The 27,975-nt window shown below is 47.5% G+C and overlaps 1 protein-coding gene across 2 annotated transcripts in view; it reads right to left on the reverse strand.

The window, feature by feature from the left end:
* The window catches only part of ABCC4 (ATP binding cassette subfamily C member 4 (PEL blood group)), a 221,064-nt gene that overhangs the window by 132,767 nt on the left and 60,322 nt on the right, over positions 1–27,975 (reverse strand). For both annotated transcript variants that reach the window (XM_054586476.1, XM_054586475.1), the window contains exons 7-14: positions 27,733–27,858; positions 26,888–27,137; positions 20,655–20,756; positions 17,719–17,808; positions 15,940–16,131; positions 8,097–8,191; positions 7,785–7,871; positions 1,446–1,542 (exon numbers count right to left, since the gene is read on the reverse strand). In XM_054586476.1, the coding sequence (XP_054442451.1) occupies positions 1,446–1,542; positions 7,785–7,871; positions 8,097–8,191; positions 15,940–16,131; positions 17,719–17,808; positions 20,655–20,756; positions 26,888–27,137; positions 27,733–27,858 (1,039 nt within the window). The remainder of the gene's footprint in view (positions 1–1,445; positions 1,543–7,784; positions 7,872–8,096; positions 8,192–15,939; positions 16,132–17,718; positions 17,809–20,654; positions 20,757–26,887; positions 27,138–27,732; positions 27,859–27,975) is intronic.

Raw genomic sequence — 27,975 nt, forward strand, 5'->3', positions numbered from 1 at the left:
GACAAGGGGTAAGGATGGAGGGGTGCTGAGGCACAAGGCCAACACGCCAGGCAGGGATGCGTCGACCACTAAGCCTTAACAATTCTCACTAACCTAACCTGTCCCCCACCAACCACACCAGCTGTTGTGGGTTGAATCTTGGCCCCAAGACACGTTCAAGTCCCAGACATGATCCCTGTGAATGTAACCTCATTTGGAAATAGGGTCTTTGTAGATGTAATCGAGTAGGGTGGGCCCTAAATCCAGTATGACTGATGTCCTTATAAAGAGAAGAGAAAGGAGACTCAGCTAGTGGGACACCACCACATGACAACAGAGGCAGAGACCGAAGTGCTGCATCGGCAAGCCACCAGAACACCGGAAGCGGAAAGAGGCAGGGAAGGACATTTCCCAGAGCCTTCAAGGACAGCATGGCTCTGTCAGCACCTTGACTTTGAACTGTAGCCTCCGCCAGAATGCTGACATCAAATTTCTGTGTTAAGCCACCCAGTTTGGGTGCTTCGTTAACTAGCCTAAGCCTATCCCTCCGCCTTCTGAACTTGACTAAGACTTCCAATGGTTTCTGCTGGTGCCTCTCCAGTGAACATCAAAGGGGTCTTCTAAGGTCAGGCATCAGACCACACGCTCCTCAGCTCTGGACTGTCAAGTGGCTTCCTACACACTTCCGGGCCTGCTGCCCGCCGCCCTCAGCCCATCTCTCTGCTCCCTCTGCCTGGGCCACGCTGGCTGTCCCGCCATTCCTTCCAGGGCCGTTCATTCCGCAGGACCCTGCCCCTGCAGCCCCTCCCCCAGGGGACTCAGGCCCCACCCCCACGTGGGGAGGCCGTCAAGATCTCAGCCCGTACCCTCCGTCGCTTTCATCCCATCTATCCCAAGGACGGAAGCCCTGATGGCAGGCACTTGCTTGTCTTACAGCTGCGCAGGGTCTCACACGTACCAGTGCGGTGAGTCTAGCAACCAACTACACGGGGCGCATGGGTGTCTCTAACCAGGGGGTGCTCAGTGAGGCCACCACGCCCCGTTACCAGCGGAAGACATTCTTTGGGGAAACTGCATATAACAATGAAATGGATACAAACATGTCTTCGTAGCTCTAATTTCCAAATAGCATACTTTGGCTTCAATCATGCAGGAGGAAAACAAACATTTCTAAATGAGAAAGCATTAATATTCTTAACAATTTCACTACAACAGTTACAATTTAATAACCGAGATAGCAGTTTTATATATTGTACTTTAGGGTATATGGCTTAGGATGCAATGGTGACATTTCTACGTGTCTTTGGATTCACCCTCAAAGGCACGGGCAGCAGCTCAGAGGGGAAAAAAAGAGAGAGAGATAAAAACTGAGGCGGAAGGACACAAGGAGAGTGACCTGCTGGGAGGCCTTGCCGTCAACACGCCTGAGAGCTAGGCGGCTCCACAGACTTCTAGAAATTACTTACATCTTTCAATATCAGAATCTGACTTGCAGCTTTTAGGTACTGCAACTGATGAGTCACCAAAATTGTGATCTTCTCGTGCAAGGTTTGACAAATACACCTATAAATGGAAGAGGTACAGTATGCAAAAACACATTAATGGGATGCTCTGAATAATGTACATTTTGAAAACATAAGGAGACAAAGACAACACAGTAGTCAAAGGTCTGTAGTGTAAATACTAATACTAATGCAAATTACATATAAATATAAATCAGTGAAACCAACTGGGTCCTCAAATTCACCAGCGGCAAAGTTGAGTCTAGTTCCACAAAGAAATTCTACAAAGCTGTCCTGGCAGGAGGTAGCTACTGCTGTTGTTTTTTCTGCACCAGAACTCAGCTTAACAATTTACATATTTTGTGGAGGAAAACAACTGAGCGATTCCAAGATACCACAACCTGACTGAACTGACATACTAATGACTTTATGACGGTGTAGGAATAGGAGAAAAAGAGGAAGCTAAGATATAAAAATGTGTGCATTTTTCTTAGTTTCCTAAGTGATTATTTATGATTTACAGTGTACATATAGCTAAAGAAAAAAAAAGTCTTAGATTCTCAGGAACCTTTGACAGGGTGCACTTTTTAGACACTTCTCCTAAATAATATTAGATAGAAAATAAATGTTAGTGCAGCTTCAATCAGACCCTACACTATTCCCAGTCCCATCTGGGAAGCACATCTTTTGTGAGGACTAAAAACCTGCTGAATGGGAAAACAAAAGAACAGAACCCAAATGGCCCCTATCACAGTGGAATCACCCGGTGGCTCAAAGGACACACCAATTCTCCCAGTGAAGACCCACCTCCGCGTTCAACCTTGATGTTTTCTGTGTTTTGTTGGGGTTTTTTTTTTTACAGTAACCCCCCCAAAGTACTCTACCATTTCAATGCAAACACCTAGGAACTCAGCCCCAGCTTCAACCTCCGATGGTCTGCAACCCCTTCGGGTAAGAGAGTGGCTGGTCCCGGGCCCCAGTGGCCGCAGGCAGGGCCCTGCGCACACACCCTCTGGTTGCACGAGTCACACACTTGCAAATCTCGGGAACAGGGCCCCGACTCCACTCGCGGAGGTGGGTCAGATGAAGAGCTGCAGAGGCACCCAGACTGGAGTTCAAATCCTGCCCAGCCCCGCCGCCTACTAACCCAACAGCGTCGGGCGAGCTACTCAACCTCTCGGAATCTCGGTTTGTTCATTTCAAAACACGGCTAATGCCAACTCACTGACACGCTCTGAGAAATAAAAACAACAATCCGCTCCGTGAACGCTAGCGCCATTCTCCATCTTCCTGTATCCCGTAAGTGCCCTCTGCTACGGAGTCCGGACTGAAAAGTCCTAAGGGGACACTTCTGAGACTGGGTCTGCGACCAGAAGCAAGACCTCAGGTACAGGTGCATACAGTATCACTCATTGATTAAGTCCAGAAGGATTACTTTTTTCCTGTTGACATGTCTCTGTTTGGCTCTTGTCAGGCTCACTACTGAAGCTTTTAATGGAATTCTTTCACCTTAATTCAGAATTACCTGCCACTAACCCCTGAGGGCAGATGTTCACCAAACCTGATAAGTTGCTATGTCTGAGATGGGTCAACTCAGAAGTTTTAAAACGTTCTCTTCCTAACATTCCATCATTGATTAGGTAACATAGTTACAGTGATATTGGAAGTGACTTTAAATTCTTCCTAAATTATGCTTTTTATTTAAAAAAGAGTAAAAAATTCTTCCCTGACTGATGTGGCTCAGTGGGTTGGATGTTGTCCCACAAGCCAAAAGGTAGCTGGTTCGATTCCCAGTCAGGGCACATGCCTGAGTTGCAGGCCAGGTCCCTGGTTGGGGATGCATGAGAGGCAACAGATCGATGTTTCCCTCTTACATTGCTGTTTCTCACTCCTCTCTTCCCCGTTCTCTAAAAATAGATACATAAAATCTAAATCAAATAAAACACAGAGAAACAAACTAAACTAAAACAAAAAGTAAAATAAAACAGAGTCACAGCCTTCATTTAATCAGCAAACATTTGTTGAGATGCCTGGCACTGTTCTAAGTGCTAAGGATACATCCACTGGTCAAGAAGACGCACGATACTCTGAGTCACACAGAGGAAGGCAGTATATGAGAGTAGAAAAGGCACTACAGAGTCGTGATGCGGGTTCCGAAGACAAAGCAAGGTGAGGGCTGGAGCTGGAGGTGACAGGTGGGCCAGGAGAGTATCTGGGGAAACATCATGGAAGAAGGTAGAACAGGTGCAGTGGTTCTGGATCAGAAACACACCGTGCGAAGGCGCTGTCAGGCACCCACAGCTCAGTGGGGCGTGGGCAGGCGTAAGGGTCAAGTGCAATCCCTCAAGGGATGTAGGAAGACAGGAAGCGCCCAACGCCCCCTAGAGGGACCAGAGGGACAGGGAGAAAGGCGGTGCTGGTGTCCTTCCTTTTTCTTCTTTGCCCTGGCGCTTGGACAGAAGGAGCACCATCTGCAAGGACAGACAGACAGGAGAGAGGGCTGGCCTCGTTCACAAGACTCCACGAGGGCCAGCGTGGTTGGAACTTGCACCGAGGTGGTGGGAGGAAATGCCGGAGAGGCAGACAACGGGGCGGAAGCCAAGAGCCTTGTCTGCCGTTTCAGGACTTTGAGCTGCTCCCTGAACAGGACGGGCGACGGGTCAGGAAAGGCGTGGAGCAGGGAGGGAGGTCTGATTGGACAGACCCGAGGAGCGCATGGTACAGGAGGCGGGGGTCTGGGAACAGGGGGCTTTCTACAATGCCACAGGGACCCGTGGCCGGAAAGAACTCGACTGGCCTCCTTAATCTGAGGGTCCCTACCCTCCTGTATGTGACAGGATCCGCTTACTGTCTATGACATCCACTTTGAGGACCTCACAAACCTTAATAACCTTGGGTATATAGTCATGACTCAAGTAAACTGTTAATGGCAAGTAAAAGTGTGATTCATTCACTTTTAATACAAAACACTTCCCATTACTAAGCTTCAACACGACTGCCATCTTTCATCGCATATTGTTCAATCCAATTTTCTGACTCATTGAGAACATTCTCCAGTTGCTGCTGAGTGATTTTCTAAATTGCATTCGTGTGTCCTGCCCAAAGTTTCCCTAAAGAACGTGGTTCTGATTAGCAAACAACAATTTTAACAAGCTTGCTTCTATCAAGTGAATATCCAACGTCATTAAACCCGAAAGGTGCGAGAGGACTTTATAAATACCTGTGTTCCAAGAACTTGGGAGAGCTTTTGTGATAAGCACACCGGTACTTAGCAATTAAAACCCCTCCTCTTTTCCCCCAGTGACATGAATTCAGTGGCCAGCAGAAACGGTTCCTGAGGAGACGGAAGATGTGTGCGGACCCACAAACCCGGGCGACAGACATGTGGGAGTTCAGGGCGGAGGCCCGCGGACCCCACTGGGTGTGGGGGCGGGGGGAAGGGAGGAATCCCTGTGCCGGCACCAGCACCCTGTCGCTAAGCTAGTACAAGCCACGAGGCACAGCTCGGCCTACGGGAAAATCCACTGAGTCACAGTCAGGATGGCGTGGGAGAGAGGCCAGGCCAGACGGCTAGACACAGGGCCATGCCAGGTGTCCGCTGGCCCTGCTGTCTGCACCCTGAAAAATTCAATGTACGACACACACTTTCTTTCTATTGTGATAAAACTTACGTAGAATAAAATGTACCATCTTCACCAGCACCACCATCCACCTCCAGAACTTTCCACCACGCCAGGAAATAACGCACTTTACACCTACACTCTGGTAGAAAAATGTGAGGGGACCTGCCCAGTGACCCATGCTTAGTGGGTGACCTCATATCCCAGCTCCTAGCCCTGGCTGGCGTGGCTCAGTTGGTTGGGTGTCATCCTGCAAAGCGAAAGGTCATAGGTTTGATTCCCGGTCAGGGCACAAGCCTGTGTTGTGGGCCAGGTCCCCGGTTGGGGGCCTATGATGGGCAACAAATTTTTCTCTCACACATCGATGTTTCTCTACCCTCTCCTTCTCTCTCCCTTCCCCACTCTAAAATAAATAAATTTTTTTTAAAAAAAATCCCAGCTTCTAGGGTGCTGTATCACACTGCTGACTCTGTTCAAATCTCCGTACCTCACTATTTAGGACCTGTTGTGAATAAACCGTGTGACCCTCCACCTCACCCCCAAACTCTCACGCTGATGCCGTAAGCCCCTCTACCTTAGAGTCTGGTAATGGGACCTTTAATGATTAAGTTAAAATGAGGTCGTGAGGGTCGGCCCCAATCCACTCTGACCAGTTTCCTTAAAAGAAGAGCAGATCGGGACATAAGTAGAGGGACAATAGGGGGGGTGGGGTGCAGGTGAGCAGAGCAACGACCACATGGGAACAGAGCAGGAAGACAGCCATCCACAGCTAAGGAGAGAGGCCTCCGGGGAAACCAAACCTGCAGACACCTTGGCCTTGGACTTCTAGCCTCCAGAAGGGTGAGAAAGTACGTTTCTGTCGTTTAATTCCCCTGGTCCGGGATCCTTTGTTACGGCCGCCTACTACGGGCTGCATGTTGGTGCCCTCTGAAATTCATACACTGAAACCTAGCCCCTCCCGGGGCGGTATGTGGAGGTGGGGCCTTTGGGAGGTGATCCGGTCCTGCCGGGGGAACCCCTGCGAATGGGATCCATGCGCTTAGGGAGGCAACCACAGAGAAGTGCCTTTCCCTTTGCACCACATGAGCCCACGACGGGAAGACGAGCCAGGTGGCAGGTCCTCAGACACCAACCCTGCCTTGATCTTCGACATCCCAGCCCCCGGAGCTGAGAGAAATCAATTTATGTCATTTATAAGCCACCCAGTCTATGGTGTAGGCTCCACACCCCTCCCAGCCTGCGCGACCACTGGGCATTCCCCACAAAACCCCACCCACAGAGAGCTTTCTGATCTAAGCTGAACCCCTAGAGCTGCCTGCTTCTACTTCCCTTCAGCATTTGTTACCCTTTACCAAAGCCCTTTAAGCCTCGAGGTGAGCCACGCTTTTGTCTTGACCAACTCTATGGAGAGACAAATCCCTTAGGGGCCGAAATGAGATCTCAACTTCTTGACTTCCCTCCTTTTGCCCAGTATGGATCTGTGCCCTCTCTGGCTTACTGTCCTCCTTTTGTAAACCAAGATGTGTTGTGCAGTCACGCTTGTAAGACAGCCTCTATTTCAGGGCACACAGTAGGACTTCAATACGTGCCACTGAAAGGGTTCATGGGGTTTAACAGGGTAAACAGCAGCAAGGTAACTGGGGGGCAGACGTGATACCATTCTAGCAAGAGCAAGTTCAGGATGCTCTCGAAAGGTCCGGCCTAGCAGAGGTGTCCAAACTTTTGGCATCTCCGGTCCGCACTGCAAGAAGAAGGGTTGTCTTGGGCCACACATTCAATCCATTGCAACACTGAATCACAAAAAAAAAAAAAATCTCATAATGTTTTAAGTAAATTCATGATTTTGTGTTGGGCCGCCTTCATAGACATCCTGAGCAGCATGCGGCCCATGGGCCGCAAGTTGGACACCACTGCTTAGAGGAGAAACGTCCATCAGCACACAGTAGGTTATCATATACACAGAAAAGAGATTCCGATTGTTCTAGTTCAGTGGCTCAGGGCCTAAGCAAAAGCCAAAGACAACAAATTCCAGGAACAGAAAGTGAGAGGCAGCAGTTAAGCCAGATTCTACGGCCCTGGTGTCAAATTCCAGTTAACTCTACATTGGTGGGTATTAAATGATTGAAGCCTTCCCCTGCGATGGAACAAATCATTCTTAAATTTCCAACCTACAGAATAATAAGCATAATCCAACACAGTCTTTCCATGGAAGACCAATGATGCTACTGAAAACATGACTTCTACTGCGTCCAAAACAACCATGGAGGAAAAGGACTGGCAACCAAGAACCAGGTCCCTGAGTCCCCGCTACAGATTTAAAATCTGTACGTCGTCCGTCTGGTTCTGGGATCCAGCTCCATCAACAGTGCCTTGCCTATCAACTGCAAGTGAGTTTGTGTGTGTCGGGGGCGGGGGGGGGAGCAACTTGCAAAATTTGCCGTTTATTTCTTAACTCCCTGAAGCATGTACTCCACTTGCCTCCACACACTGTAAGAGCCTTCATGTCTTTGTACATCTTGACCTCATATTTGTGCAAAATTTCTCTAAAATGGACTTTCTGTGGAGGGAAGGAAGGGGAAAGAGGGACAGCGAAGCAGAACAAGCTCAGTCTGCTGAGGCACCAGGGGTTTGCTGCGCAGGGTTCTCGGGAAGCAGAAAAGACGCAAAACACAAACAGACTCACAGCTGGAACAAGTGCTTGCCAACTTCTGCATCCACCGCGCTGAGGGGGTCATCTAGGAGGTAGATGTCTGCATCCTGATACACCGCCCTGGAATATGGAAAGAGGTATTATCAGGGAGAAGAACGTTGCCCCTGAGGCTCATCTCTGACAGTGTTCAACAGTTCAAATGCTGTTCATGCCAAAAGTCAACAAAACAATCCGAGACTAGCGTGTCGCGCAAAGCCCACGCACAGTGAGCAAGGTCTGCGTGTCCACCGTCCCTGGAAGCAGCAGAAGAGGCATGTGCAGAATGACAGCCAGAACGTGGCTTACCTGGCGAGGTTAACCCGGGCTTTCTGCCCTCCACTCAGCGTGGTTCCCCGATCTCCTATCACAGTTAGATCTCCATCCTCCAAAAGCTGCAAATCCTACACAGAAATGGGGGGGGTGCTTAAAATGTGTCCTCCCATCATTGTTCTGAACTTTTCACGCTAGTTCTTCATGCACGAATATGACCAACAAAAACGGATATATTTCATAGCGACTAAACTGTAACCGTGAAGCTTTCAAATAAACTCTCAGGGCATTTGGTTTGGTTTCATCCTGTAGTTTTTCACTGTGTTTGTGCCTTTAACCATTTTAACAGGTATCTACTGAACAGCGACTCTATGTCAGGCATTGTGGCGGGCGCCATGAATTCAGCACAGTGTAGAAAGAGCCTCTAGAGTTTAGGAAGATGATGAATGCTGGTCTAGGGGATAAAGTCAAGATTTCGGTCATGGGCAAGCTGAAATAACTGCTGCGATGCCAAGCTGCAGGCGGACATGCCCATCAGAAGGTCTGTGCTAGAGGTACAACTGTGAGCCTTGCTGGGGCACGCCTAGCTTGTAAAGGCACATGGCTTATTTTATCAAGAAACAAGCGTTTCTTGTCCTGACCAGTGTGGCTCAGTTGGTTGGGTGTCATCCCAGAAAGCGCTTTCACTTTGGTTCCATTCCCAGTCAGGGTGCATGCCCGGGTTACAGGTTCGGTCCCCCACATGGGGCGGATACGAGAGACAAGAGGCAACCGATAGAGGTTTCTCTCCCTCTCTTTCTCCCTCCCTTCCCCTCTCTCTAAAAATATGTAAATAAAATCTTTTGAAGAAAGGGAGGGAGGGAGGGTGGGTCAGTCTTAACTAGCCATTGTGCTGATCTCAGTCTCAGCTTCAGAGAAGGGATGACACTTGACCCCTGTCTTCACGTGGTACTGAAGGCACAATGACAGAGCAACAGACAAGATCTGTACAAGAAATAGAAGCAAAAAGAGCAGTCTGAGCAGGAAAAACCAAAATCCGTTCCAGGGATACTGAGCAGATCAATTGGACTTAGCAGATGCTTGTTCTACACAAGCCAGGAAAAACTCAAAGCAAAGAAAAATGAGAAGTTTTGATTTGAGAACCTGGGAAACTATCAAAAATTATATTTGAGTAACATTTAAGGAATAAATGGACAGATCAGAGCACCTAGAAAAAAAAGATGGCAAGAACATCCCCAAAATGACAGGATAACAATCACATTTAAATCATACATTAGACATTTTTAGTTAGATGACCTACAATCATTGCTAGATAGATCCTGGTATAAACAAGCATCAACCCAGAACACAGAGCAATACCTGTCTGCAAATGCAGCCACATTTCCTTCTCTCTCGGGCGAATCTGGGGGGAAAAGCAAGCGGCACATTGGCGTCTCCATGATAAACAAGCCTTTTATCTCCCTAAGTCTCATTTCCTCTCCTACAAAATGTGCTGCAGAAACAAGAACTCCTGGCTCAAGGACGCTGCAAGAATCAAAAAAGGAAGTGTATGAACAGCCTTAAGAAATGGAAAAAGGACATGAATTAATTTTTGTTACTGGTGACTGACCCATAGTTCCTGACCAAGCCAACAGTGGGGTCTCATTCACATTCTGACATGGTAGAATCATAACATGCAAAGCACGGCACCAGAAGAAGAAGAGGAACAGAGTATCAGCATGATGACCCATCTCTGACACCCACAAAGGCACAAAGGCACAAAGAGTCCCTGCATGTTCTAAGTTCACCCGGACAGCATCAAATGAAAGACAGCGATGGCTCCATCATGAAAATGCATTATTATTTCATATTATTTCTTTATTGAGCTAGGAAGTTAGAGACCATGTCTCGCTCTTGGTTTTCAGGGGGGGAAAAAAAGCAACAGTGAGCCATTTTAATATAGGTTCCCAGCCTTCTGCAAACACACACACACATGCGCGTGCACACAGAGGCAGCAACCTCGGCTTCTCTTTTACTGGGGACAACCCTGGGGAAGTGCTCTTAGTTTTTATGCCTTGATTTCACATCGTCTGGCTTCCCTTCTCAAAATAAAACCATGCTGCAGCACAGCAATCTTAGCCCTTTTCTAGAAAGGGCATGTACAAGCCACTCTTTCATTTACCACAGTGAGGAAATAAGAAATGGGCTCCCTCCGAGTCCAGGAGGACTGAGTGTGTCCATCGACTCTGCAAATGATTTATAGAGAAGCCTCCAATCAGAAAAAACACTGCAAAGACTGTGAAGGAACACCGGAGTCAGACTAATTTCCCCACCAGGGCTGTCTGATTTGGCTAGAGCAGCGACCTCCCACCAGAGAACCACGAGAATTTGTAAAACGTGCAACACCTGACCATTCAGTCCGGGGCACTGACCTCTTTTCCCTCAGACTGTCAAATAAAAAATGACAACAGCCGACACAACAACAGCCCTCTGGTATGAATGAATCAAATCTATACCTATTTTTTTGGTCAGCTCCGCACAAAATAATTTGGTGTGCCACAGGATTTTAGTGATTAGTTTATGGGTGCCATGAAGAAGAAACCGTTTGAAGGTCACTGGACTAGAGGGAAAAGCCTGACCTGAGCATATATGACACTTCTTCCAATGACTGGAAGGCATTCTTACTGTTCCCTCTAAATTAAGTGTAACCAATTATTTCATCTACAACGGCTTTCACTGAAAATCAGACACACAAGCCAGAGGAAAACCAGGCAGTGGCTATGCTGGTTAAATGTCATAGGGTCAGAAAGGCGCCCAGTGCCTTTTAGTGATGGCTGAGACTCCCAGGAGACATCCGCACGCAGGCTGCTGAGACAGTCATAAGGGCTACAGGTGAAGCCCAGGGGACGGGGCGCTGGATGCTGGGGTCCAAGAGCAGGCGCCCACGGAGCCTCTGTCCATAGCTTTCCCCCCATTTGGAACTGCCCTTCTTGTTGGTTAGAGCCTGCCCATCTCTCCAGGCCCAGCTCCAAAACCCTCTTCCAGGACCATCCCTGCATTTCCCCAGTGAGAAAGCGCGTTCTCTCTCTCTCTCTCTCTCTCTCTCTCTATCCCCCCAATTCCCTCTCTCTCTCTCTCTTTCTCTCTCCTGGTTCCTAAGGCTTCTGTTCGTACTTCTCATGAAGGACCCATCCTCTTCTGCTTCATGATCTGTACGCACACACACGCTTCTCTCCCCACCAGGCAGCTCCTGGGTGGTAAGATCTATGCGCCAAGCACTGGTCTGGATGCCTTACACTGAGTATCTCTAACCCTCACAACACGCTGCACAGTAAGTGCAGCCAGGCCTCCATACCCGCCGGTTTCATATCTGCAGATTAAATGGATCCCTGGACGGAAACAGAATTTTCCAAACATGGTTGGGAATCCACGAAGGCCCCCTGTGCACACGGTTCTACACCATTTGACAGAAGGGACCTGAGGAGCCGGGGATTTTGATATCCCGGGGGAGCAGGGGGTGGTTCCGGAACCAATACCCCACAGATACTGAGGAACATGTGTATTAGGCCCATTTCACAGATGAGGAAACTGAGACCAGGTGAGATTGCACAACTGGGCTGAGGACTCTCGGCTGTGAAAATGGAACGGCTGAAATCTGCACCCAGCTCATCTCAACTCACAGCCCATTGCTCTTTCTTCCACAACACGCTGTCCCCAGCGGTTAATGAAAAATATATTTGACTTGAAGGCCATACTCAAATAACTAAAGACTCAAAGGCCTCTCTATCTAGACACAGAAGGAGCAATAAACTTTGTCTCCGTATTTAGATTAACCTCAGGTGTCCCTTTTGTACTCATGATTTTTCATTTCCTATTACGTCATAAACGAGTGATGTATTATCCCAATTGAGAGATGAAAAATAAAGATCCAACAATAATTATTCTAATTATTAAAGCAATCTGAAAAGAAAATGTCCAAGCTGGCAGGAATGGGATGACTCTGAGAAGCAATAAGCCTGGGGACACGCCGGGGAGGTTGCAAAGACAAGGGAGCTACAAGGGAAAATATTAAACGAGAATTTACCATTGCTACATATACCTCTGAATACTGTATTTTGCCATGTACAATGCACTCCCGTGTATAATGTGCACCCACGTTTCTGGCCCAAACTTTCAGGAGGAAAAAAACTTTGGTTTTAATTTTTTTGATTCAATTATTTATTTATTTATATGTAGATACTTGTTTTCTGTGTTATAAAGGAATTTCAGCATTTATTTTTGAACATGTTATGGTATGAGAAATTTTATGTAACAAATAATTACAAAACACAAGAACAGACACAAGGTACAAGAAATTTTAAGTCCCAGTAACAAATTACTACTACCCATGTATAATGCATATCCTTATTTTTCCCTCAAAAATTTGGGCAAAACAGTGTGCATTATACACAGCAAAATACTGTAAATATTGTCTAAAAGTTTTTAAAAAGTCTTCAAGTGATAAAAGACTATATGCAAACAAATGTCACCTAATATATTGCTTGTGGTACAGTAATATACTTCTTGTTGATTAATGTAATCTACTATGTGTAGAGCACCTATATAAATATCAACTCAAATAACAGAAGTTATATAACTTAGATACCTTCTTTCTTAACATGTCACACTTTATGGATATGACTTTATCCAAAACTAGCTGCCCTTATAATTAAGAGCTAATATTTTTAACATTTTAACATTTGTAGAGTGTTTGTTATATCCCTAGCAACTGAGCACTTTGAAATCATTACTGCATTTCATCCTCCAAACCACCTTATGAGGTTGACAGTACTATTATCTCCACTTCCAGATGAAGAAACCAAGGCTTTGTAAGGGTCGAACAATTAGCCAAAATCACACACCTAATAAACAGGGAAACTGAGACTCAACCCCCGATCTGGCTGGCTCCGGAGCCCTGGGGTGACCCATCCCCCACCCCCACAGCACCTGATGTGATTGGGTTGTTCCCTAAATTACGTTCTATAACTCACCACGATGTCACCGAACGTGTCGTCTGCCTCAGTCGATGTTGATAGGCATGATTATCTCATTATCTCCCTATTTTATTACAGAAATGTTTTCAGCTCAATGAACTTAAAAGCTTACTTCAATTAAACAAATATAACACATCTAGTTGTTATTAATACTATATAAGAAATGGTATTTTTCCTCCAGGATTCGGGGGGTAACCCTAAGGAGAAACCTTCATTATACCTCTATGGAGGTATGGATATATAGAGAGAAAGGAGCTACAATAGTAACGATAGCTACCATTTACTAAAAAACTGGTGTGTTTGCATTTACAGGCATTATCTACAGGCTTTACAATACTCCTGCACCTCCCCCATTTAATAACACAGGAAACTAAGATAAAAACCTGGAGTAACTACAGGCGACCGCTCCTCTCCAAAGGCCCAGGGTTTGCTACTACCCACGCAGTCTCTGTGTCTGCGGCCCAGGGTCATCCCAGAACACCCCCAACGACCCAGGACTGGCTTATGCCACCCAGGGACACGTGGGTTCCAAAACGAGGCAAGCGAAGGACCTCACGGCTCACTAAGCGACCCCCGGCTAACCAGGGTCACAGCCGGCATTTCAGAACAGCAGCCAAGCCTCTCAGAAACCTCTGACTCAATGTCCTCATTTTGCAGCAGAAACATCAGAGGCCTAAGCAGGTAACAGGACAGGTCCAAAGGGACCATGGTCAAGTGACAAAGCCGGGGTCAGGACTCCATTCTTCACTTCTTCTCTACCCTGGGCCTCCCTTCCGACCCAAGCCCTGACTCCAAGTCCCTGTATCGTACAGAACAAGAGAACAGTCCACGTTTGCACATCAACTTATGCGCAGAAGAATCACCGTGCAGCCCAGCCCGGCAGGGACCACCCTTCCACCAGCGTCTGTGCGCCACACAGACTCCCGAGGGTGGGCAAAGCCCTAAGATGCTGCCTCAGTTACGGGTCCAGGCATCCCACATGGCGGTGGCAAAGGCATCGATCCTGGAGAAAACGCTGAATGTCAGCCACGGTTCCAACACCTGCTTTTCTCTAAAGATGCTCAAATACGCAGCTGCCCTAGGACCAGAACAGCAAGGTTCTGCAAGAAAGAGCCAGATACTGGCCTCTGTCTTTGGAGTCTGACCTGGCTATCAGGAATTGAATTTGACTGAGGTAAAGAGAAAATACCTGAGATCTTTTTATTCCACATCCCACATTCTGCCTTCATCACCCACCCAATTTTTAAAGTAGTTCTCCCTTACGTATTCTTCCTCAGTCAAGAGGCAGCACGGCACCATGGGAAAGCATAGAATCTGGTCGTGCAGACAAGAATCTGAACCTGAGCTGCAAACATTTAGGTGAACCGTTTCCTCTCTCTGAGTCTCAATTTTACCAACGATAAAATGAGGAGGAAAACACTGAAGACAGAGGCAAAATATTAAATATTCATATACCTTTGTGTGCACACATGAAAGAGAGAAATGATTAGCCTGTGAATTTGGGAGCTATTATTATTACTGCTTTACATTTGTTTCCCCTCTTTTCTCACACAGTATATATTTACTGTTTCATAAAAATCTAGCTCACTATGCTAACTTAACGTCATTTCTAAAAACACAGAAGCTCTCATTAACAGTAACCGAGGAAAAAATAAAGAAAAGCCTATTAGAACAAGCCATTATGTTTCATCTACATCGTCATAAAATGCTACTCACCTGATGCAATCTATGATTCAAGCCATTCAAGCCATTGTTCAAGCAAAATTCCTATTTCCTCACAAAGCCAGTTTGGAGCCTTCAATACCATACCTTTGAATGTCTGTCCCAGCCTTTTCCAAACAGCATAAAAGAACAGTCGGCTGTCCAGACTGCGCCGAGCACACCCCAGAGAGAGCCCTTGAACGCTACTATTCACCGATTTTTATAACCCAAAGCGAGTAACATCGTATTTATCAGTGTCTTTCTTTTTCTGGTTGCTAAATTATATTCTCCTATCAGGAAAGTTCAGTTTTTATCATTCGATCACTAATTTTTATTAAAATCTCAATGTGCAATTAAACATTTCCCCTTGCCCTTTTCTGTGGAGCTCAATGTCATTTCTGAACACAATCTCTCCCCTTGTGCAATGATGCAGTATTAAAAAGAAATTTTAAATCGTTGGGTTTTGTCTTTGTTTTCTTTTAAATACAATTCAAGTCAAAAACAAAGTGGAGTGAAAAAACCTATTGAACAAAAGAGACCCAGGAGACGAACTGACCAAGTGCAAAGTGCAGAGCCTGTGCTCAGTCTGATTCAAACTAACAGCTCACAAGATTTCTTGCCGAGATAACGAAATGAAAATGCTGACTAGAACATTGATGCTATTTAGGAATTTTGGTGATTTTTTTAGGTGTGACAGTATGATGGTGTTTTCCCCCAGGCTTTCTGATATCTTAGAGGTAACTAATGAACCATTCACAGGTGAACTAACAGGAGTCTAGGGCCTGCAGCAGGTAACCTGGGTGGGGGGCGAGGCTAGCGGAGGGCCGCAGAGACGACACTAGGCTGGTCGCCAGATTACAGGGCTGAAGCTGGGAACGGGTGCCCACACCGTCCTCTCCAGCTTTGCAAAATTGCCCATTTTAAAAAGGTTAAAAGTCAAATAAAACGTCACAAAATCAAACAAACCCAAAGGAAGAAAAGCATTCTGTGAATGTCATTATAAGATCAGGATTAAAACAGTAGCATATCCTATGTGATTAACCCTGAAGACGTATTAAATAGCATTTAGGTACCTTTGATGTTAAAAACTTTTAACAAACCTTGTAAATTAAACCAACGTTATTCTCTGAAATTCAAGCACATGCAATTCTAAAGTCACGACTCACCTTTTTCAAAGCGCACGCCTTTATCACTTGTTCATATCGTTCCTTTTCATATTTCTTTCCAAATAAAATATTACTCCTCACAGTTCCCGAAAACACCCAGGGCTGCTGAGACACATAGGCGATCCTTCCATGCACAGTGACCAGCCCCTGGCTCGGGGACAGCTCCCCCAGCACAGCACTCAACAGTGATGACTGGAAGACAGATGGCAAACACACGCAGGTTACGGCAACACTCAGGCCGAACAAGCCACTGCAGAACAGCCTCCCCCAGCCCCGGGGCTGGATAAATGGTATAGCCCTGTCATTTAAGTGGGATAAAGTACAACGCTGCAAGTTGCAATTTAAAAAAATTTAACATAACACTATTGGTCAGGGTAAACTAATGGTTAATAAGGGCTATTGATAAAATAGAGGATAGCCCTGGCCAGTGTGGCTCAGTGGGTTGGGTGCTGTCCCACAAAGCAAAGGGTCAAGGGTTCAATTCCCAATCAGGGGGCATGCCTGGGTTGTCGGTTCAGTCTCCAGTCAATGTGCGTGCCAAGAGGCAACCGATCGATATTTCTCCCTCGCACTGATGTTTCTCTCCCTCGTTTTCTCCCGCCCTTCCCCAATCCCTCGAATCAATAAAAGAAAACAAATTAATAAAATAAAATAGAGTATTAAAAAAACGCAAGTCACCCAAAAGTTTTGCTTAGCTAAAATGAATTGCTATACTCAACAAAGACAAATTAAGGATGCTTGACATTCTTAACTAACAGAGTGACCTGGAACGATAGATAGTTCATATGTCTGAGGTTTAACACAACCAGATATCCTTTACATGACAGATACTTGTTCCCTAAAAGCTATTTGTACATGATATATCCAATGCAGCAGAAAAAGACTATTGAAAGGAACTGTGAAGTAAGTCCTGTATCTGAAGAGCAAAATTCCATCGTAGACGAAAGAATCCCTATCATTGTCACAGCCTGTGTGTAGATGTCTGTGTTTTGCCATTTCAGAACACACAAGGCTAGATGCGCACGCACATTTCCTCCAAACCGGTTATGACACACAGACATGACACGTCTGTGCCTACATGAGCAGAGTGCTTACCACACGGAGCTGACATAATCTGCTTACATGTTTGTCTCACCCCATGACCAGCTTGCTTCTGGAGGTCTAAGGTGTCTGGGATCTACAGTATCTGTATCTTCCGCTCCCAGCGCCATGCCATGTGCATGGCTGCACGTTTACTAAGCATGTGCCAGTAAGACTTGGATAAGTTGGATGAGGAAATGTTTGAAGCTTTCTGGAAGAGCCTTTACAACCTCCAGACTTCCTGGAAGCCCCAAGAAGAAACAGAATAGGCTGCATCCAGATTTATTGGGCCATGCAACCCTCTTGCGAAATGAACACACCATGAAACACACTTTGAGAAATGCCATTCCAGATACACCCAATTCATGCTTATGTTACAGGCAGCTTTGGGCTCAACCCTGAGATTTTTTTTTTTTAAGATTTTATTTATTTATTTTTAGAGAGAGGGGAAGGGAGGGAGAAAGAAAGAGAAACACCAATGTGAGAGAGAAACATCAATCAACTGTTTCTCCTATGTGCCCTGACCGGGGACTGAACCTACAACCCAGACACATGCCCTGACCAGGAACCAAACCAGCGACCTTTCAGAGCGTGGGACGATGCTCCAACCCGCTGAGCCACACAGGTCACGGCTCAACCCTGAGACTTCACTATGGGATGTGGCATCGCATCGAGCTGCCAAAAGACACTCCAGCTTACCTTTCCCGCTCCTACAGGTCCAACCACAGCTAACAGCTCGCCAGGTCGGACAGTGAAGGAAAGGTCTTGCAGGGTTGGGGTTTCTGATACCTGCAAAGGAAAAGTTACAAAAAGGCGTCCATCTCAACAAAGCAACACCGATCCCTTCAACAAGTGGAGAAAATAATATCATGGTCATTGGTACGATAACCCACATCTCTCTCCTTCCCATTTTAAGATTCTGGGTCCTGGAGTCCTTTTCATCCAAGCACATCTCTTTGGGGGTTGGCACCAGCTCCCACTGCCATTAGGAAGACCAACTCTTTTAACATATAGTTCCACAGGGACATGGCTCTAGACACAGAGTACAAGTAGTAGAAGTGGCAGAGCACCTTCTCGCAAGGAAAACTTGACACGCACTCACAGCACACCTAACAGAACACTCTGTGTGGGAACTCTTCATCCTCCATAAATTGTCATAACCCTTGGTTTTACTCTTACTTCATTCATTCCCCACCAGGTGGCAGCATAAGGACACCGCAGGGCCGCATGGCACTAACAGGAAATCTCCGCCAATCCCTCTCCCTTTTCACCTGATAAAGACCAAGTCCCTTCCTGTCGTGGGTGAGAGGCCAGTCCGTGAGACCTTCCCCACCTACCTGTTGGGCAGTCTAGTGGAGCTGGTTAGAGGGCCCCTGTCTTTCTTCTCGGCTGCAACCCTTGCGCCTCAGCATCTCCCCAGGCCCCCATGTCTGTGCCCCTCCCCCTCCCCAGGGCTCTGCTACCTGACCTGGCACCCCCTAGTTATCCCCAAGCAGGCGGCATAATCCCTCCACAGACAATGCCGGCACAGCAGAACGGGGGGACCCTTAAGACAATGCGAGCTACAAAAAAGGCCTGAGAACATGTTACAATTCTTGGAAGAAGAACAAAACAGCTCATTTTACAATGTTGCATAATTGGGCACAAAAGAAATTTGGTCATGGGTCATACAAAGTGGGCGTTAGCTACCCCAGTGCTCCACCTACCTCAATGCATTCAATAGGGTGCATCTTTATAATGAATTTTCAGGGTGCTTTTTATAAACATTCTACAATGGATTATGATGAACAATGCCAAGCAGGAGGTAAATCTGACACATTTAGACAGGGCAGGTTACACAAGGCAACTTGTGCAAGCTTCCATGTGCAAAAGGAGCAATGACGTAGTTTCCTCTATCTGGGTATTGTTTTGCTGGAGATGGCAGACACTGAATTAAAACTAGGTGGCCCTGACTGGTGTGTGTTGTGGCTCAGTTGGTTGGGCGTCGTCCCACAACCCGAAAGAGTCGCTGGTTGATTCCTGGTCAGGGTGCACGCCAGGACTGCTAGCACAGCGGGATGCGGGGGGCACAACAGATTGATATTCCTCATACCAATGTTTCCCTCCCTTTTTTCCTCCCTCCCTTCCCTTCTCTCTAAATAAATAAATAAAATCTTTAAAAAAAAAAAAAAAAACACCTAGATGACCACTTTACTGGTGACATAATATTTGAAAGCCATGGGCATGAAAAGTCTCCAGCCGGGGTCCGCCAACCTGAGGGCCTCGGGCTGGTACTGGTTTGTGGCCTTTTAAGAACCAGGTTACACAGCAGGAGGTGAGCTTGCATGTAATGTGCTTGAATCGTCCTGAAACCATACCCCACCCCGCACCCCTCCCCATCCATGGAAAAGCTCTTGCCCAAAACCAGTCCCTGGTGCCAAAAAGGCCGCGGCCCACTGGTCTACAGCGTCTGGGCACCTGGACCACCAGTGAAGGGAGAGCCAGCGTGGCGGTGGGAAGGCGTGCTGGTCGGGCACTTATTTGCTCAGGCCCCAGTCGGACCTTCCCCTGCTGCCATCAGAGCTGCCAGCAGCTACCTGCCCTACAAACCTGTGAGTCAGTTCCAGCCCAGGCCTTGGACAGCACCGTCTGAGGCCAGGAGGCGGGATGGGGAGAAGCTGGGACCCACCAGCAGAACATCCGCCTGCCTCCAGCTGCCCTCCCATGACAGTCACGTCACCTCTGCAGAGCCAGCACCTACACACGGCCCTCACCCCTGGGCTCTCCTCCCCGAGTCCCTGTAGCCCCACTGGCGGGACTTGGTTTAGCTCTTGCTGTTGCTAATCTCTGGCTCCCCTCACCTGCCACCTATAGGACGAATTCCCTGCGTGGAATTCCCTCCCCTGCGGTGTGGGCTCTGTTCTCCAAGCCAACGCAGACGGGTGCAGAAGGCTGTGCCCTGGGGACCGTGGAACCAGGGAGAAGAGCCAGCCAGCTGTGGAGAAAAGGGGCTGCCCTGAGTGTGCAAGTTTGAGAACTTCCTGAGAGTGGTCCCTGGTTGTTGATTTTTTCTTTCCTCATTTGCGTAAATGTTACAAATAAACCAAGTGTTGGAAAGACCCTTGTGACTTTGCCACACACCTGCCAGCTTGCCACACACTGAAACCCTTAGCTGGGGACTCACTGGAGCCTACGATGCCCACCTGCTGCCTGCTCCCTGCTCTCGGCTGCCACCAAAGCAGCCAGCACCATGCAGCCCCTAGACTAGGGGAGCCCCCACCCCACCTCACAGCAGAGATCCAAACGGCCGCTTCATTCAGAACGTAGTAAGATGGTCTGGTGACAATCAAGATGAAAAAGGTACGCTTTACCCCTGCAAACTCTAGCATTACAAACTTAGATACTTCAGGTTCAAAATGTGGTGATACTCTGAAAGTTGTCCTCAAAATGAGATAGAAAACAACATGTCAAAAGCCTTAGGCTGATTTTATACTTAATCTCCATTAAACGCAAACCTTGTTCCTGGTTTTGAGAGGTTTCATAACGTGTTTTCAGTAAATGAGCAAGTCCCATTAGTGTAAAGTCCCCTAATTCTCTGTGAACTCTAAGCCAATTGTCTTTTAGCAGTCATGACCGTATAAGGGAGGATTTGTTACCTTATCCCAAAAAGCAGTAAAATCTTGCACATGTACTATCGCTTTACCATCTGATGGCAGCTGAGGGTCGTGCTGGTTTATCTCATCAAGCAACAGAAAGTCCTACAGAAATGGGAAAAACACAGAGTGTTTAAACTGCAGGAACAAAAACCACAAACGAAAATCAGCTTTCCTGGAGTTTGCAATAAAAAACTTTACACAGGGTACAAATCATCTTACCAACTGCATTTAAAGTGTCAGTTCACATCAGAACATACTATATAACACATAGGTCAGCCGACCATGGACAACACACATTTGTACTGTGCAGGTCCACTTATACATGGGTTATTTTTCAATAGACACTGTGAAGGTATTTATTTTCTCACCCTTATTATTTTCTCAATAACATTTTATTTTCTCTGTTATTTAACTGTAAGAATACAGCATATAATACATATATCATACAAAATATGTGTTAAATCGACTATGTTATCAGTAAGATTTCCGGTCAACTGTAGGCTATTAGTAATTAAGTCATATATTGGGTTGCCCAATAAGTTTGTTTGGTTTTTTCCATAGTATGGTTCTAGTAGTGCTTAGTTGTCTTTAACTTCATTCAAAACAATTTCAGTATTAGTATATGTAATATAATGTATAGTATATGAGTTATATAGATACAAGTTCTGGCATAAAAAATGCCCCTTTTTAATTACAAAATCAGAAGCATGTAATATCACACTCAAACACACCATAGGACATTTTAGGTGAGATGTTCAAATTAAAACTATAAATTATTACACCCATATTATTACCCTACCAACCACCCTCAAGCAGGCATTACTTTTGCCGGACCCTGTATGTTAAAGAGTTCATGGCCACAAGGCTATCTTGGAAGCTTTCTCCACAAGTGTACTAGTTCCCCTGAAGAGAAAATATGGCTCCCAACTTGCACACAGTTGGAACCTCGGCATTTTTATTGTTTTACTTCTGTGTTACTAACAGCAAACACAGGAGCGGGCAGGAAATGATTCCGTAACTATTTACTGTGCTGAGCAGCACGCGACACGCTGGGAACACCAGGGCCGGGCCGTTCCTGGGCCCTCAGGGGATCACGTGGGCCCAGGAGCGCAGGCTGGGACACGGGGCCAGCGGCCGAGGCCCCGCACGAGGGCCAGGGACCTGCTGTGGCCTTTCTCTGGGCCCTCAAGTACCCCCTGCTTCTCTCCTCACACAGTGTCAACATACCAGTGCTTGTCATTACTACCACTCAAGTTCTTGTTCTAAAGAGAAAGCATCTTACGAAGTGTCTAACACTTAAAAAGATATGTTATAAACATCTCAAAAAGGTCTTTTATAAACATCTTGTCACAACCTCTCGGCTGCAGGCATGGCCGAACAAGAGTGAGTCTGAGTCCCTGACACCATCCAGGATCACACCAGCCAGGGACTTACCGTGGAGAGAATTCTGTTCCCCCCAAAAGTTATGTTGAAGTCCTAACCACAGTTACCTCAAAATGTGGCTTCATTGGGAAGCAGGGCCATTGCAGAAGTAATCAATTAAGGGGTGGTCCTCCTGGAGCATGGTGGGCCCTAAATCCAGTGCGACTGGTCTTGTAAGAAGAGAGGGGAGGAGCAGACACAGAGCACAGGCAACAGACAGCCATGTGACAGAGATCGGAGCGACGTGCTTGTTTACAAGCCCAGGCACGCCAAGGGTCTGCAGCAACTACCCGAAGCTAGAAAAGGCAGGAATCCGCCCCCCGCAAGACTTTAGGGAGACCGTGGCCCTGTGGACACTTCGGTTGCAGGCTTCTGGCCTCCAGAACTGTGGGACAACAAATTCTTGTTGTTTTAAGCTGCCCAGGGTTGTAGCACTTCGTTCCCGCAGCCTTAGGAAACCCATCAGAACCTGGCAAGGATGTGTGCATGAGAGAAAACTAAAGTCCCTTGAGTATGCAGCTTTAACACAGACATTCTAGAACCCACAGGCAAGCCTAATCCTACCCCGTAGAGGAGGCAGCTGAAGTGAACACGTGCAAATGTTTGGGGAAGACAAAGCAGCACATAAACAAGTCACCTGCTACTCGTACAATCATAAACACCCTTAAAATGCTGGTCTATCTCCCCACAAAGCCACACATTTGATCCCAATGTTCTACTTCAAAAGAACAACTGGTTAAAAACTGGAAATGGAAACTTCTGTGTAGGAAAAAGGAAATGCGTGCCTGTGCCTTTTTCTTTCCCAGACCCAGCGAGAGGGAGGCGTGACCTGCTCCCTCCTTCTTTCACCCCCGACCCGCTGCCCGGGCTCAGGGAGAACCTGCTTGAGGGTGGGCGCTGCTACTCCTACCTGCCCAAGCCCACAGCTAGGCAGGGCGGCCAGCAGGGTAGGCTGGTGTGAGGCCCCCTCTCAGGCTTTAAACCTGTCACGGCTTGACTTCCCTCTGCACACCGCCTCCCCAGCAGTCAACCAAGCATCCACCCCTACCTGTTCTGCCACAATCCGCCCCTCTCTCCGGTGCTCCTCGCCTCTAGAAACAACATGAGTTTCAGAATCTCCCTCACTGCCGATCGTTGAACACTTGAAAGAACACTTCCTGGTTCCTTCCCCAGTGACTCGAACACCAGTGAACGGATCCCAAACAGTCCCTCCCTCCTGATCTCCTTAAAACGCCTCTGAGTATGTCCGACACGCTTACGACCTTTTAGTGACCCATCAGCACCTCAGTCCACGCTCCCAAAGTGGCCCCTGCCGTGATACCCTGAGTGCTAATCCTGCCCACCCTTCCGAGTCCATCCCAATCCTGACCCCACTAGGAAGCAGGTCGGGATGGCACCGGCTGGCAGTGCCCCCCCTGCCTCCGAATCCCCCCAGGAATTTTAAGTCCTAGAGAGAGTAGAGACTATGTCATCACACAGGGTCAACTCCAACTAATACCGTGCCTCACAGAGAGTCAGCGTATCAAGAGATCTGACCAAGGAATGAACAGACTCTATCTCGGGCTGGTTCAAAGGAGTCAAACCACTGACTTTATCACTACAGCCTTATGCAGTTAACACGCAACAAGCACAGATAATATACATGATAAATCGCACCTAAACAGAAAAAAAATTCTGATTTTGGCTTAAGCACATGACCATCACATAAAATGCAATAGTCGGTGTGCACACATTAAAGATCTCTCACTTTAAAAACAAAAAAAAAGAAGGCCTGTGTCCTGACCAGCGTGGCTAAGTTGTTTGGGCACCATCCCACAAAGCAAAAGGCCACTGGTTCAATTCCTGGCCAAGGCACATGCCTGGGTTGCAGGTTCGGTCCTAGGTCAGGACACATACGAGCGGCAACCGATTGATCTCTCTCTCTCACATTGATGTTTCGCTCCCTCTCTTTCCCCCTCCATTCTCCTCTCTCTAAAAATAAGTAAATAAAATCTTTTAAAAGAAGAAGAAAAACTACATACAAAGGAAGTAAATCTACCAGCCTACTGTAACAGGTCTGAGCGGAGAAAAAAGTCACAATCTTCCGGCTTGTAAAGGTGCCAGAAGTGCTCGGTGGATTTTTTGCCAGTACTCAGGCTGATGAAAAAGCTGAAATTAAATTGCCTTACGAGCCACGGAGTGCATACCCAGATCAGGTCATGCAGGAAAGTGTCAGACGCTGGAACTGAGCCTCAAAGATTGACTTCAAAGTGGTTGGGGGGCAAAAACCTAAGCAGAGACAAATTTTACTGGTTGTAGAAGCAGCTGAAGACTTTCAGTGCTTTGAAGTTAACACGAGATCTTTTATAATCCTATTGGATTCATTCAATGCCAAGATCATCAGTCTTCTCTCCTCAGTAAAAGAAAACTAAAACTGCCTGAGCCTGCAAGTCCCTAAGAAAGCCTTCATGTATCTGCACATGAAAGAGGAACGTGAAAAGCACGTAGGAAAAAGATGACGTGACACTATAAAGCCCACACGCAGGTTGGCCACGTGGGCGAGGATCACAGCACCATCTCCAAGGCAGAAAACTGTGGTTGAGATTCTTCTAAATATGCTCAGACTGCAAGTCCCTCAAGGAGGCCCCCGCCTCTGAGCCCCAGGCTGCAGGACACAGGGGTGCAGCGAGCGGTAAGCAGACAGCGTTTTCTCAACTGCGTGCCCGAACTCCTGGCCCACCTGCGGTCGGACCTGGCCGGGTTCTGGCGACCTATCAGTACACCCAGCAGATCCTTCTTCCTCTCCTGCTGCCATTTTCACCTTCGAATTGCATGTTAACACACCTGAGTGAGCAGCAGGGAAAGGAAGACCACTCCACACTGGCTCAGGTAATTACCCAGCAGTGCCTGCTTGCCCAAGGTTTCTCTCTCTCTCCTTTCAGTTACCCCCCAGTCAAATGCGGGCCGAAAATGTTAAGTGGAAAATTCCAGAAATAAACAATTCCTAAGTTTTAAGCGTAACTCCCTCCTACCTGGGACTTGACTCATCCCTTTATCTGGTGGTGCCCACCTCACTGTCCGCCATCACATGGGCGATGCCTCGTCTCACATCGTCGGAAGGGTGAGCACGATACAGTAAGGTATTACTACAATTGTTCTGTTGTATTGTCCGTTATTATTGTTAAGCTCTTACTTGCCTGGTTTATAAACTAGAGACCCAGAAGGGGGCGGGGGGATGTGGCATGTAACAGAAACAAGCCTCTTCCCAGAGCCGGGGTTGTGTGTTGGGAAATGCGCGCTGTGGCTAGGTGAGCTTCAAGCTCGTGTTTGTAACTTTGACTCCAGAGAAAAAGAAAGTCTACAGAGGCCTTTGGAGGAAGATTATATTGTTACAACACGTATGGAAACAGTCCACATGGCAGACGGTGCTAAGAAGGCAATGTTACAAGGGTTAAGACACCGGGGTCCTGGGCAGACTCTTAGTTCTATTACGTACAAGCTGAGGGAAGACGGGCACGCTAACTCACCTATTACAGAACATGTTTGCTCAACTCTAAGTGGGTACGCTCGTGCCTAGCTCATTCAATCGTTGTCCAGATAAATGAGACACTGCAAAAAGGCTTCTAGAGCACCCGGCCTGTGGACGCCACCAAAGGCACAGCAGCAGCAGGAAGGGAGCATTACTGCAGCACGATGTATATGCAAAGCTACCACCTGGAAAAGCTAGGCGCACCTTAATCCGTCACTGTGGTCCCAGTACCCTCCTGCACGCCCTCTTCCCAATGAGGAAGCTAGATAAAAGAACTGTTATTGAACTGCACGGAGCATCCCTTAACAAACCTGCTAGTACCTCCTGTCAGGAAAAGAAAATGATAAACGCGGGAGACCAGAACTGACCCCATATTAACTGATCTGTTTTATGGGTGATGCTTTTTTTTCTTTTTTAGTAGTATAGAAACTTCATCATTTAAAAAAAAACACAGAAAAAAAACCCTCTGCTTTTATAACAAGAACCCCCACCAGCACCAGCACCACCACCAAAAAAATACACGCCATGCTATCTGGCCTGACGAAGCATTTACTCCCGGGCATCCATCAATGAGGAGAAGCAGGAACAGAACGAGCTAGATTTCTGGTGACGCCCAGACCCTCAGGCTGGTGCCCAGACTCTCACCCGCAGGCGTCTCACCTTCGTGTTAGACCTAGTCACCAACACACGAATTCTTGATCACCTACTGCGCGCCAGGCCCTTAACCTGAGGACGCAAATCTCTGTCCCTAGCAATTTAGTGACGGTGAGCTAGTAAAAGGCAACAGCGGGCCTGGTGGAAATAAAAGAACGAATAAATAAAATTGATGGGAAGGGACCTGCTAGAAAGAAGCCGGGGCAGGAAGAGACCGTGAAAAGAGCACAGGGACAGAAAGGCAGAGCTCCGAGGGACAAGCTGAGAAGTCACAAGCCAAGCGTCCATGGAGGCAAGGGCCCATTTTCAAACAGGGAGAACTAGGGAGGGGCCAGCCTTCTTCCTGCCCACGGAGCAGGTCCCTCCTCCTCGGCGCAGAGAGGACTCCGATTCGCCGTAGGACCGCCCACAGCCCCTGCTCCACCATCCGTCCGTGCGGGACATGACCTCCGTTTCTCTGTCCTGCTCTCGCACATTTTAATCGCCCTGCGCACTATTTGTGATGCACCTACCTAGGCAAAAGGGGACAAGGGTGCATGACACTTTGGAATGCCTGCAGGTCACCTAACTGGAACACAGTGCCACTGAGTAAAGGGAGGCATGATTTTTGTCTTAAACTACAGCTTTAAAAAGTCATTTGTCACGGAACCTGGATTCTTCGGATGCTGACAATGGCCTCTGACACCTTCTCGATGGCTGTGGGGAAGAAGAGCGTGACGGTCAACCGCACAGCCCCGTAGAGTGTCACCGCCACGAACACACGGCTGGCTGTGATCACGTTGCCAAGGAGCACGTAGATGCTGAAGGTCATAAAAATGATGATCTTGCTTGAAACGAAAAATGATGCCAAATTCATTCCTCTAAGATAGGAACTCTTCAGAATCTTGGAAATTTCCTTCCTAGAAAAAGAGTAGGATGTAGGTTTTCAGGGAAGCATCAACGTCCAAGTCAGGAAATGAATCCAAGTGCGTTTGCACATGGCCTCCTTCTAAGAAGCAGACATGCTTTAAGATAACCATTCCTCAGTTCAAACCCTGGGGCTAGCTCCCCACGGGGACCACACACTCCATAACCGCTCACTCATCCAACCACCAACCAAATGAAGGCTACGGGTGCACTTCAGCATTTTGGGCCTATCGGGCTGGGTGTGAACAATCATTCACAAACACAGGTCGTGTGCCCGTACCTCGCTGAGGATGGAAAGATGCTGCCTGTCCCCTCCAGGAGCCCACGAATTCGTTACAGAAGAGAATAAGCAACCCAAAACTTGTGAGACACCAGGACATTAGACAGAAGCATCCTGCACACACCCCACGGGGGACACAGAGGAGAGGCATCTAACAGGGACAAGTGAAGTCAGGCTGAGTCACACGCACGTGGAGCCCGGGGGGCCGAGCCGGAGTTAGTAGGGGGTCAGAGAAGAACGAGAAGGAGAGGGCACTTGATTTTTTAAAACTGTGAACACAGGATGTGATATACGCAGCAAAAGCTTACCTCCTCAAGTTGGTAATAAGTTCTGCAAACGACTTTTCCCAGGCATACATTTTTATTATTCTGATGCCGGTTATAACTTCATTCATGGTTCTGATCCTGGCATCTGTGAAAGTGGCGGCCTTGCTCCTAAGGGGACAGAGGCGAGCGGTGAGCCAGGGCGACCGCCCCCTCCCTCCTCCGCAGAGGCTGCGGGCAGAGGCAGGGAGCAGGCCCCTACAGCTCGCCAGCGCTGGCGACACAGGC

Source organism: Pteronotus mesoamericanus, unplaced genomic scaffold, assembly GCF_021234165.1.
Source record: "Pteronotus mesoamericanus isolate MK-2021 breed Mesoamerican mustached bat unplaced genomic scaffold, CSHL_Meso_final contig_94, whole genome shotgun sequence".
NCBI classification, from domain to species: domain Eukaryota; kingdom Metazoa; phylum Chordata; class Mammalia; order Chiroptera; family Mormoopidae; genus Pteronotus; species Pteronotus mesoamericanus.